Raw genomic sequence first — 13,883 nt, 5'->3', positions numbered from 1 at the left:
AGCTGAGACTCAATACTGCAACTACAGACTCTAATTCCAATTGAAGTCATTGGTACAAAATGGCGGCGTCGGCATCAGGAAATTGAGGCTTCATTTCTGGAAAGTGGGAGCAAGTAGAGCCGACCATCTTTATCTATGGTCTGTGGTCCAGTAAGACAGCAAACAAAGCTGTGAAAACCCAAATTTACTAAAAAGCACATGTATTTGGAAGATACAATGGGCAAATATCAAAAGCACCAGTCTATGTAAACATCTGATGGCTTTCCTGTTACATACTTACATATAATAACTAGGTGAAGATGGCTTTTTATTGGGATTAGAATATAATCATAGGCAGGAGGGATGACATCCAACACTTTTCAAACAAGACTCAAAATAAGAGGACTTTGCTTTAAGTGACAGTTTCTGTTGTTCAGTGTGAAAACTTTGACGTTCTATTTTGGGATCTGTTACAGATGCACCTGTAATTACAGCACAGACTGTTTGCCTTTGCCATGACTTTGTCAGTTTCTGTTTTGCTTGTTGTGTAGCTGCTAATGGGCAATTTACTTAATGTGGCAGCTTCATAACTGATGTGGCTGCTTCAAAGTGAAAATCCCTTTTCATGTGGCGCTGCCCTTTGTCATTGTAGTTACATGCTCACCAGCAGCAATAAGAACTGCTCTTGTTCTCACCTTCTCAGCTTGAAACACATTTTTTTATTTTTGTAATCATATTATACTATCGTTCAGAAAATGCAGATGATTCTTGGCCCTTGTTGCGGCTGATTTATCGCTTTTTTCCTGGACAAAAATTAAATGGGGTGGTTCAGAGCTTTCAGCTCAATTTCCGTTTACATTTATTTTTTAATCCTTAAGAGGTGTCAAAGAATTTCCACTTTACTCTTGGTCATGGTGACCCCCACTTTCTGTATGTTAAGTTTCAGAACATTTTAGACTAGTCAGCATTGGTCACCTTGGGACCACTCCTGCCGATAATCTTTACCATTCTTTGTTACTTATTAAAGGGACTCTTACCTTTGTTGCATTTGAGAATTACAGCACATTCAAATCATCCCGCATTCCTCCAATGCCCCACCCCCTCGTTCCCATCCGCGGTGTTTTTTTGAAGAAACTTTATTTACAAGCAGACTTACAATCTACTGCCTCCGCGCACGCACGTGAGTTTTTGTTTACCAAAGCAATGGATTCGGTAAGTTATATACATTTACATTCACATGCCTTGATGACGCGGGCCCGAATGCGCCACAAGAAGCAGACGGAAAACCTGCATGTCCATGCAGCAAACAGACAGGTCTGTCGGCCAATAAGGTCCTTCGGTCCGAAGAATTTTATTGGTTGAAGTTTTCACTAAATATCATGAGAGTGTAATAATTGTTTGTTTTTACTCCTGGTGGGTCTGTCTTGCATTTTAGAGTGTCATTACCTTATTAATACCAATTTAACCTTATCCAAAAAAAGTGTAAAAATGCAACAAAGGTAAGAGTCCCTTTAAGGATGACATAATGAAAATTTAGTTGATGTTCTCTTTAATTTTCTCAAAATTTCTGTTGTAAGATTACTTTAAACTTGACATTGCAACAAAGGAGGACGCCTCCACACAATATTGAATCAAAGGCAGCTGTCTCCGAACAGTGTTGCAACAAAGGAGGCTGCCTCCACAAAATATTGGATCAAAGGCAGCTGCTTCCGAACAGTGTGGCAACAAAGGAGGCTGCCTCCACACAATACTGCATCAAAGGCAGCTGCTCCCGAACAGTGTTGCAACAAAGGAGGCTGCCTCAGAACAGTGTTGCAACAAAGGAGGCTGCCTCCACACAAATTTGTAACACTGCTGAGGAGAGGTAAGACTACTGTTACAGTGACTGCGACTGCACTGTCACCAGGTGAAATGGCACAGCAACAATATCAAGTGGATGGAGAAAGATTCTGCTGTTCGATCTGTATGGATCTTCTGAAGGATCCGGTAACTATTGGCTGTGGACACAGCTACTGTATGAGCTGTATTAACCCCTACTGGGACCAACAGGTTATGACAGGAAACTACAGTTGCCCCTATTGTAGAAGGATCTTCACACAAAGGCCTGTCCTGGTGAAAAGCACCATGTTAGCTGATTTAGTGGAGGAGTTGAAGAAGACTGGACTCCAAGTTGCTCCTGCTGATCACTGCCATGCTGGACCTGAAGATGTGGCCTGTGATGTCTGCACTGGGAGAAAACTGAAAGCTCTCAAGTCCTGTTTGGTTTGTTTGGCCTCTTATTGTGAAAAACACCTCCAGCCTCATTTTCAATCACCTTCATTTGAGAAGCACAAGCTGGTTGAGTCCTGCAAGAGGCTCCAGGAGAACATCTGCTCTCGTCACAATGAGGTGATGAAGATGTTCTGCCGCACTGATCAGCAGTGTATCTGTTATCTCTGCTCTATGGATGAACATAAAGGCCACAAAACAGTGTCAGCTGCAGAAGAAATGACTGTGAGGCAGAGAGAGCTTGGCCTGATGAGACAAACAATCCAGCAGAGAGTCCAGGACACAGAGAAAGATGTGAAGCTGCTTCAACATGATGCGGATGCCGTCAATGACTCTGCTGATAAAGCAGTGGAGGACATTGAGAAGATCTTCCCTGAGGTGATCCGTCTGGTGGAGAAAACAAACTCTACTATGAAGCAAGATATAAGAACCGAGCAAGAATATGTATTGAGTCGAGTCAAAGAGCTTCAGGAGAGACTGGAGCAGGAGATCACTGAGCTGAAGAGGAAAGACGATGAACTGAAGCTGTTCCCACAAACAGAGGATCATCAACAGTTTCTACAGAACTATCTCTCACTGTCACCACTCAGTGAATTTACACACTCAGCCAGCAACAAAATCGGTCTGCTGACAAACTTCAAGGCAATGACAGCAGGGGTCATAGGTCGACAACAGGACATTCTGGGAGAGACATACAAATATTTACAGATTGTGTCTCATGTGGATGTTTTACTTCCACAACCAGATCCCAAGACCAGAGCTGACTTCTTAAAATATTCACAGGAAATCACACTGAATCCAAAAACAGCATACAGATATCTGTTGTTGACGAAGGGAGACAGAAAAGTAACATTCATGACTAAACAACAATTTCCTCATCACCCAGAGAGATTTGAATATCAAAATCAGGTCCTGAGTAGAGAGAGTCTGACTGAACGTAGTTACTGGGAGTTGAAGATAAAAGGAGCAGTTTATATAGCAGTCGAATACAAAAATATCAGCAGATCAAGGAGATCACTTCATGGATTTGGAGTAAGTGATAAATCTTGGTCGTTATATTGTACTGAAAAAAGTTGTACCTTTTCTCACAAAAGCATCATGACCCCAGTGTCAGGTCCTCGGCCAATCAGAGTCGGAGTATACCTGGATCAGAGTGCAGGCGTTTTGTCGTTCTACAGCGTCTCTGACACAATGACTCTCCTCCACAGCGTCCAGACCACATTCACTCAGCCTCTCTATGCTGGAGTTGGGTTCGGTTCTGTTGGAGCCACGGCTGAGCTCTGTAAACTCAAATAGACTCGAGTCACTAAAAGCAGTGATTTATATTCCCTGTTTATAAGTTTAAGTCTTAAACTTATTTTGTCTCCAAGTTTGATGTCGTGACGTATCTGCCCCGCACAGAGATCAGCTGTCAATCAAAAACTGACCTTCCTTTTAGCACAGATATTTACTTCTCCCTTTGTAAAGACAGAAATCTTTAATTACACTGACATGAATGTGTTTAAAATAACTAATGTTGCTGTTTTCTAAATCAATGTAGAAATGAGGTTCCCTGAAGTTTTTAGAAACTGGATTGATCCTGATCATAATCAATGAGCTGATTATTTGATCTTCTCTTTTCCACAATAAATAAACTGATTGTGTTGATGAAGTGAATGTGTCCATGAAATCACTGAGCAAGAGGCAGGTGATGAAATAAGGGAGGCACTATGAGGATTTTTACCTGCCGATACAGATAACTTATAATGAATGACATGTCTCATATGGTCGATACTGATAATAATTTCACGTTTCTTACAAAGACGTTTATAGCCTGTAGTATAAGCACACATGAATGTAAAATTGCTGATTATAGGAGGCAAATATGGAGTCATTAATATTCCATTGTTAACACAACAAAAACAGTGTTTGATTAGTTTTCTAGCAAAGTATATCAGAAAACTTCAAACCACTTATATGGAGGAGGACAATTTCTGCTTCAAATGAATTTAAATTAAAGATACCTCGCAATATAAATTAAGTTAACCCTCGGCTACAAAATCATCATCCAGCCACTGAGCCGTCAAACCAAGTGTATGGCAAACTTCCTGCAGTTCTCAAAAGCCTGTAATTATACAGTAAAATGACTTTAAACTAGACGTACAGATAGTGAAAGGTCTTCATCTCCTCTTAACGATTACAAAAAAATGTAAACGAAAAGGAGCAAGTTGTGGATGCCATATTGAAAAAGTGGCAACATTTCCCTTTAATCTTCTCTAAATTACTGATGTAAAATGACTTGAAACTTGACATAAAGATAGTTGGGGTCATTCTGAACAAGAGTGAAGAGTAAGACTTAAATTTACTTTTTCGCATTTGACCGGCATCAATTTTCAAGGTTTGGCTGGTGTGACCGGGCTTTCACAAACGACGGACAACATGACCGCTGTGACTGTAGGTTGGTGAATGTAGCTGGAGACAGAGAGGAGCAGTAAATAACTGTAGAAAAATAACTTCCTTTTGTATGAAAAGACAGCAAATAAACACTGTAAGCAGATTACTGGAGCACTATAACCTTATTATTTAAACAGCATTAGTATCGGAAACAATTCTGGCCCAAGCTTTATTGTCAGGTGGAGGCTGCATGAAATGTGATGGTGTCTCTATGCAGGAAAAACCCTGGCTGCATTATCCAATCAACATGGCAATTATACACTGCACATCTGGATATCTGGCTTTTCCAAATGACAATTATGTGCCATTGACCTATCTATTCATTGTGGGATCTGTCATTCTGGGCACAGAGTCATTTCATTGCGTTCTGCAATACCCCCCCCCAGTGCTCACTAGCCGCCAACCTGTCCGCGAGGCGAGAGGGATGAAGCCTGTCACCTTTCAGTGTGGTGCGCAGGTGAAATGACATTCGAGCGCCGTGCCAAATGTGAGTGCTCTCTGCGCTCATGCCCTGCCATCGTGTGTGATCACAATTATTTCAGCCGCACGTCCAAAGAGGGGTCCCGATGGCCGGCCCCTCTCCCTTTCGCCCGCGTGGAGGTATTTAATAGAGCAGCCCTGCCTTTGGCCTAAATGTGATTAGAGGGGCTTTAATCGCAGGTGGAGTGAGGGAGAGGGCGGATGGTGTACGAGGAGAGGACCGAGCAAACACACCACCCGCGTCTTTGTCCCCCCCCCCCCACCCCCACCCTTTTACCCTTTATTTCCTGCTCTCTCTTCAAAACAACATGAAAGTGTATTATAGCGTGTGATGCTGTCACCTTGGGATGTGATGGGAAATGGAATGGACTATTCAATAGACCGCTAAATTAACTTAATTTTAGAGCACATGCAACCCACAAAGGCAGAAAGAGACACACACACACACACACACACACACACACACACACTCACACACCCAGCTTAATATATTACATGGACCCTGCTTCAAAATGAGGCGTCCACCCTCTGAAAAGGTGACAGATGCTATTCAAGAGTGATCACTGATGCACTACATAAATAGAGATGGTTGTGTGCCTCTAAATGCATGTGATCCTTTCATGTGCAGCTCACTCAGTAGAGACGTCTCCTTTTATGCCTCATACGTTTTTCAAAGTTATTCATCTTCAGCGTTGGCATTTGCATTCCAATTCACTCTCTGCCTCCCTATACGTCCCCAAATAATGGTGACACATTTACAAATACAGGAAAGTGGTCCTTACAAGAATGATATACTGTAGGTTTCTTGTTTTCATTTAGGTTTTAAATAGCTATTTAATGATTGAAAAGTGCCAATCACAACGTAGACTTATTATAAAGATAGATAACATGTATCGACGAAGCAGACTGAGACGTCCCCGTAGAAACCTTTGTCCCACCAACTCAAATAAGGTGAGAACAAAACGGTTAGACAGTGCTTTCCAAAAGTGCTCAATGTAAGCAGTAGCGTGTGTGGGTGTGTGTGTGTGTGTGAAACATCTGTTTCTCCACTTTATTTCAGAGAGCAACAGCGGTATTTCTACTGCCTCTTTAGCACCAGTTAGGACGGAGAGTTGTGCAGAAATAATGTCTGATGAGCCAGCGACTATTAATGCACTTTAAAACTAAGTAGAGGCATTTAAAACAGCTGTAGTTCTTTTTTTTATATTGTAGATGTAAAATCCACCTTTTATTGTTGCTACGTATTCCCCTTAGTGAATTTAATAGAAGTTGAACATTAAGCAGTGAAATCTGTTGCTATTGTTTAACACATCACACAGCACTACTTTTTAGCTTCTGATATCTGTTGCCTGGAAAGAAAGCCAGTGACAAACGGATCCTTTCATTACCTCCATAGATAAGGTTGTGTTTTCATCTGGGTTTGGTTGTTAGTTATCTGGGAACTACAGGACAGATTAATGTGAAACTTGGTCACAGGGTGCGGTGTGGATCAGGGAAGAACCCATTAAATTTATGGTGTGAATCAGTTTCAGGGGGAAGATTTCAAGGAGTTTTATTTCACTTCAATGTGGCGATATGTGGCATTTTTCAAACATTTTCATTGATTTCTCATAGAATTGCCGGATCGTGATGGAAACAAATCAGACATATTTAGGGGGTTTGTAGAGATGAATATGTGCAATTTGGTGCAAATACAAATCTGGATACAGTGGATTTAGATGTGGTTTCACAGGGGAGGAGGCTTTTTATTGTGCTGTGCAGTAAGAAATGGGCTATAAACCTGGAACGACCTTCAATGTGTGGCTGAGAAATGTATCCTAAGCTATAAGGTTGTTTTAATTTAAGGAGACTGTTGGGCCTTGGTGGAGGTATCCACACTAATCCATCGTAGTTCAACACTGGTATGTTTTTTCTGAGCAGACGGAACTGGAGACGTTCTGGAGTCTGGGTAGAAAGGGGTGGCTTAATCAGAAACACTAGTGTTCACTTATCTCCTGCATAATGTTGCTGTCACGTGCAATTTTGTTTTACATCACCGTTGCGTTCTAATCTAACGGATAGATCCTCTGTGTTTCCTGGTCCGCTCCCTCATCGTCTCGCTTTGTCGGAGCTGTAATGCGAGTCCATTCCCACTTTGAAATGTTAAATTAATGTTAATGTAAAACTCCACCGCCTGCAGCTACTTCACAGTAAAAGCTTCAAAGCCATCCCTCCTTGCTTTTGACTACTAGAGGTTTGTGTGCAGCCCCACAGAAAACACCCCCTGTCGGAAGGAGGTGCGGATACAAGGCAGGCCCCTTTTGAACGCGGTAAAATAAGTAGTTCAACCTTTTTTGGGAGAGGCTTTAATTTGCTTTCTTGCAGTGGCTTATATCGCTTTTGAATGTTGATGGAAAGGTGAAGCTGGAGCTAGAAACCAGTTAGTTTAGCATAGAGACTGGAAATGGCAGAGACGGCAGTAGATATTCACAAAAAAATTGAAAATCGGAAGTTTCCTCTTATTGTAATTTGTAATTTGGGGGAAAATAATTTTTTTACGTGTGAGAAAGACACAAGGACAGGATTTGAACTCGACGCCGTCCACTTCTCTTCCCTTTCCAATCTTTATTTCTTACTTCCATCTTGTTACCGACTCCATCCTCTCTGTCCACATCCTGTCCTTTCACACCCTCTGCCTCTCAGCAGGGAGCCGAGCCTGGGGCTTTTACTTTAATTTGATCTTCACTTTCATCACAAGTACATATTTCAAGCTTCGGTTCACCAGCCTATGAATATTCCGATAAGCAGTGTTGGAAAGTAATTAAATGGGCCCAACCCAAGACCTATGCTGAAGCATAATCCTGAATACATGTACTTTCAGTGTATTTCTACTAGTAGTACTTTTTAGTATTTAACTTGTTGGTGCTTCATAACAAGTAATTTTACTTCAATACTTTAGCTACAGTTTGCTGCTAATATTTTACTTAAGCAGGATTTTTACATTGCTCTATTGGTACTTGTACTGGATCCCGCAAAAAACAGTATAGCTGACACGCATTACCATGCTCTCATGTCAGTTAAGTGTTAGATTTCAATATGGTTTAGAATAATTGCCCTCCATTTGTGCTCTCTAGGCCAAATGAAAGACTAAATCCTGAAAAGCCAAACTGGATATTACACCGTTTGATTTAAATGGTCTGAAACGGCTTTTATACTCCATAAAATCTTAATTATATTGGCTTGCAGCTAATTCGTTTTGCCTGGCCTAACCTCTCTTCACAGGTTCTATCTTCAGATGACATTTAGACACAGTTTTGAATGAATTACGGGCTTGCATGACTCCCATTAGAATTATCTATAATGTCCTGCTTGTTAGCATTGTCCTCTTTAAAAAATCCCTTCTTTTTTTTGTCATTTGATTGGGAAATCATAGCCAGATACAAACGCGTCCACTTTTGAAGGGATTTACTTATTCTACATCCCAAGCTGAACACCACATAACCTCTATCAACTCCCTCACCGCCGCTTGGGAAAGCACAGGCGCGCATCACATGCCAACATTTTAACTTTTGTAAACAACTACTTCTTCTACCTGCCTACCACATTGCTAAAATCACAGTTGACCGAGAGACCGTTTTATAAATAACCCCCCTGGAGCGTGCAAGTCACCAAATCAGCATACAACATCTGCTTCGGTTGGCTGTCGGCCAGTTTGAGCTGAGGCGAAGGCAACGCTTGAGCGTCTCTCCTTTTCTTGTAGTCCGCTGGCGTCCTGTCACAGACAGCGCCCTCTCCGGCTCATTTGCCTCCCCGGTCCCCACACCGAGCTTCCCCTTTCAGGGCTGTCGGTAAGCGAGCAGTCTGCCAAGCCGCCCGGGGGTCACGCGCGGTCACGGCTAATGTGACAAAGCCAGCTGCTCATCTTTGCCCAAACAGCCTCTCACCAGCTGTGATTGGATGTAAGGGTTCACCAAACCTGGCCCGCAGGGGGCCCCTGGGCGGAACAGCCATGTCCTCTACACAGATAAGTGAGATGAACTGTGTTCCGAACTTTGAAGCCGCCTCCGGTACTGAAACGGCCGATCAGAAGTTGATGTTGCTAGCTGGGGAACAGAAACGTTGATCCGTGTGATTTGTTTACGCCACATGAAAGTAGATGAGAGCAGACATGAGATATGATAAGGAGTGGAGACGGAAGAGGAAATGTTGGCGAACTAAACTGGATGACATGAAATCTTTAATGTTCAGTGGAAGAAATTATCTTTCATAGCAGGTACCTTTTGGAGCCTTTACATGATGGTATGCACTGACACGTGATCTATTTCGAGGGTCCTTGTTTGCATTTTGAATCTTTTATCATTATAAAAGCTCCTTTTATCAAGTCATGTACATACACAGTCAGCAGAGAGTTGAGTTCAGAAGGCGTCTACATGCACAATTCCCCAGTATATGTATAATAATAGAAGTATTTGTAGTTGATTTGAGCTTTTTGACAGCGGTGCACTTAACATCCTGATGCATGACTCTATTTAATCTCTCAATTTAACACTAGTTACCTTCTTTAATGGTAAATTAGCTCTGATTTAGTGCAATTCAACACCAGCTCACAGATTAGGTTGTTGCCAAGTGAAAGTTGCTCATCTTTGTTGTCCCTTGTCGCACTGACTTTTGGGCTAAAATACCACCAATTATTACAGATAATTATTATCTCTTCCAAGAAGGTTATGTTCTCAACCCAGTGTAGAGTTTGTCAGCACTATTTACAGAATTGCAGGAATTTTGTTTTTTCACTTGTTTTTTGACATTTTCAAAAATTTCCCAGGGTAATCATTTATGGATCTTGATAAACATTAGGCAAATTGTTGCCTGATATTTATGAGTATCTGCAGTTTGCTGCAGCTCGATTGAATTTAATCGGACTGTTGGACATTGGCGGAAGTGACGTTTTAGTTTGTTTAAATGTGTGTTGACCTCTTGCAAATATCTTTCTGTGAGAGACATATGTAAGTAAATAAATTAAGTTGAGACGCATTAACAAAATATGCTTCTTTGTTCTTTGCTTGTGATGTCTTGGTCTTGTGACACACTTCATGTTTGTCTCCTGTAAAAGTTGCAGGCCCACGAATTGCATTTGTCAAGCGTCCTCTTTCGGTGTTGACAATCTGTATTGAAGCCAATGCTGTTTGTCAAACAGCCCCTGCTGCCTCAGATGCCGCTCTCAAAACAATCAGCCACAACAAAAGCAGGAGACAGCCCCCTCACCAGCACTAATTGTTAATAAGGGGTTTTGGCATAATTGATTTTTCTTTCATTCGGTTCCCAATTTCCTCCTGTTGCGCTGGTGTTTGTGTCCCTCGGGTCTAATCTCACTTTTCTGTTTGAACCTGCAAAGGCTTCTGCAACAAACAGCCCCGCAGGGGAGGCGGACATGCGGTGGTGTTGGTAGGGGGGGTGCGGAGGAGGAGGTTGTCGAGCTCAAAGTTGCTCTGGGACTATGGCAAACCGGATGCATTACGTATTGAAATGTCAGAGAGCCTCGGAGACTGTTGCTCATAGCGGGGAAAGAAAATGTCGACTGCCTTGTGGTCTCCTGATGCTTCGGCTCGGAGTCCGCTGACATTCTGCCGCTGCTTTTCAAATGAAACGCTTCTGCAGGTATTTCATTTAAATTAGGTTTGGCTTTAGTTGGCGACGGTGTTCGATATCTGGTGCCTGCGGTTGCTGCACATTTTAAAAGCCCATGATATGCATAATTTGTATATCAGCCGCTTGTTCCAATATTTTATCTTAATGGTGTGTGCCAGGAAATAGCAGCTTCGCATTAATGAGCTTTTACAAACAGCGGCGCTGAATGGTGTAATTGAACACATGAGCCAGTTTCGACTCGATTTTGAAAATGGAACTGTCGGCTGTGATGAGGATGATGTCTCTGTGAGCACGCACGACACATTACATGCTAGCTTCCTTAGATGGAGGAGCGCACGTGTTTTGGCCTTCATTAATGTCATAATTAAAAAGCACTCGTAATAAATGAGAGATACCAGTTTATATTAATGCACTAGCTGACAGTTTTCGTGTTTTCTTTTCCTCCTTGGACAGTAGTGGCTGAGATGAAAGACCAGATGTCGGTTTGTGTTGGGCTTTTTTTTTTATTTTTCCAGTCTGAAGGAGGCAGCGGCGGTGGTTTTCCTGAGGGCTTGGGTGGAACGGGGAGCCAGATGCTTCTTCAAATCTGTGTTGAATTGTGCTCGAGTTCTTTGATAGCACAACGGGAGATAAGGCTGTGCAACTTATCTCGGAGCTGCCACACATAAACAAGCACGGCTGTACATATGCATCAATAAGCAGGCCAGCTTTCAGCCCTATCTCCCCCCTGCTTTGGTGCGTCACATCACTCTGCTTCTAAAAAATATATCGCTTGCATGATTCCCATGATTCCAGCGGGTCCCTCTCGCCTCAGATCTGCTAATTTAGATTTCTGCACATATGGTCAATGTGGCTGGAAAAAGTGAGTTTATAAAGGCACTCCAATGCGCTCTGTACTCACCGAGCTGCAGGGGGTCGCTGCCCTACGGAGTGATTTCCTCTCCGTTGTGAAGAAACCCTTTCACCTCGTGTACTTTGCTTCGAAGCACAGTATGAAGTTTTGAAATATTAACCAGCTTTTATTAATCTATAGATGGATTAGGCTAGTTAAACCATACACTGTCGTCTGCAATTGAATAGCCTGATTCCTCCGGTGAGTAATCCGTCTGAATCACGGCCTGTAATTACAATAAACGCTAATTACTATTGCAGTGATCACGCCAGCAGATAATTGAATTGGGTCATGAGGTAAATAGAAAGGTTCATGGTGTCATAAATTAACTGAGCATTTTGTGTCGCTACAACACTTTTGATCTCTTCGGAGATAATTGTCATGATGCGATATTTGATACAGTGATACATTAGCAGAGTCCATGTGAGGATGAAGTTGGGACAGTTGGGTCTGCAAAAAATATGACGTTAACACAAGAGGGCTCTTCTGACGGCTGTTTCTTTTCTGTCCGTATACAAGCAACGACAATCAATGAGATATCTAATGCTGAGCATCCAGCTACAACCCAATAGCTTACAGTACACATGTTAAAAAAAAACAAGGGGCATTAAAACCTTCTCATCATGTCTAACTGCAGCTCCGTTGCTAGGTGACAGCTGTAAGGGTGAGACAAGCTGGTGGAATCCTCCATAGTCTCATTTCAGTTTGTCCCTCACAGTCTCCAAAGGAGGCGGCCCCTGAACTGGAAAACCGTCAACACATTGCAGAAATTATTTCACACAGTTAAAACAGCCTAAAAACAGTAATATGTAAAAATATAAATGTATATAAATGTATTATTCATCATTAGAACATCAGGTAGGGAGATTATATACAATTTGGAGATAGCAAAGGTGTTTTCTTGCCAATTAGGGGGTCAGATCCGAGAAAGGTCTCAAAGCAGCTGAAAAATTTGAAATTGCTTCGGCGGCTTTGTATAACCACACATAAGAGCCATTAGACCATTTTAAAAACTGAAAATAACCACATTGGAACATTAAATAGCAGCCTAGGTAGCAGAGCAATAACAAGGACTCCCCATAGGGCGGCTATCAGCATAAACCAAAGTACCATTGTATACATGTCATAGTAGCATCTTATGGATAAGAACAGTAGCAACCTCTCTGGATTCATTACAGCTAGGCTACTTAAATGTATGACATAGATTAGTACCACTTATTGTCAATATGACCTTTTATTCTGCCAGACACAAGTTACATAGACCGCAGGCCTCCTCTTCTCTGTTCTATAGAAAGAGATTTCATCATTGTCACAGTAAATGCATCTACACTTAGAAATGAATCCTTCTGTGAGTCGGAATGTGCGTGTGTGCCTGCAGCGGCTGTTAAACGCCTCCTTTTACTCCTCTGAACATTACTTTTTATCTGTCAACTCCATAGAAAATCGATACGTCCAGCTGCTTTTACAGACTCGGTTTTGACACAAGTGGGTTAAGTGCGTCCTCCGTGCACAGTCAGAGCTTGAGTAGTGCTTCAGCCAACACAGGGGAATACAAATGTTTACAAAAATTGATGTGTTTTGTGGAAATCAAAGATGGGGTCAAAGTGCAAGCGATTTCCTCTTTTAAGGTACGCACCGTTGCAAATTAATGAAACAACCAACACAAAAGGAGCAGAATCCAGCCCCCTTCCTCCCTCTGAAGATAAAAGACTAACATTAACATGTTCTCAGGTGCCGTTCTCCTGGGAGCTTGTTACTCACTGGCACCCTGGAAGATGGAGGTCAACAACCAGTTTTGGGAAGCGGAGCACCCTGCGGTGAGCTCGTTTTTTTTGCCAAGGCTCCCCAACGCGATTTCCTCTCTCGTCGCTCGCATCTGTTTAAACAGCCTGCTCTGAAAAACAAAACAAGTCTCACAGGGTAAAACAGATTCCCCATCACCAGTCGGTTTGCAGCACTTTGCTGACTCATTTGCATTCAGTTGGATGGCTAATTAATAGGATTTGACCAAGAAGCACATAATTAGGCAGACAAGTGACACATCATCGACTCTGTATGAGTTCTGAGGTGGTGATGGTGAGGACCAAGTGGAAATGAGGAAACGGAATTTTTTGCAATAGATCCACATTAAAACATTTTGGTTTTTAAAAACAAAATTGTATCTACTTAAAAAAATCTATCTAAAACTTTTGGAAACACTGTTTGT

General features: G+C 42.1%; 1 protein-coding gene across 1 annotated transcript; it reads left to right on the top strand.

The window, feature by feature from the left end:
- The first annotated feature begins 1,890 nt into the window (after positions 1–1,890).
- On the top strand, positions 1,891–9,262 carry LOC132997020 (E3 ubiquitin/ISG15 ligase TRIM25-like). Its single transcript, XM_061067390.1, has 4 exons — positions 1,891–2,575; positions 3,061–3,093; positions 8,900–8,987; positions 9,076–9,262. Exons 1-4 carry the CDS (start codon positions 1,891–1,893, stop codon positions 9,260–9,262), a joined length of 993 nt encoding a protein of 330 aa, XP_060923373.1.
- The last annotated feature ends 4,621 nt before the right edge of the window (positions 9,263–13,883 follow it).

Source organism: Limanda limanda, chromosome 23, assembly GCF_963576545.1.
Source record: "Limanda limanda chromosome 23, fLimLim1.1, whole genome shotgun sequence".
Taxonomy (NCBI): Eukaryota; Metazoa; Chordata; class Actinopteri; order Pleuronectiformes; family Pleuronectidae; genus Limanda; species Limanda limanda.
This window is presented reverse-complemented; position numbering and strand designations above follow the sequence as displayed.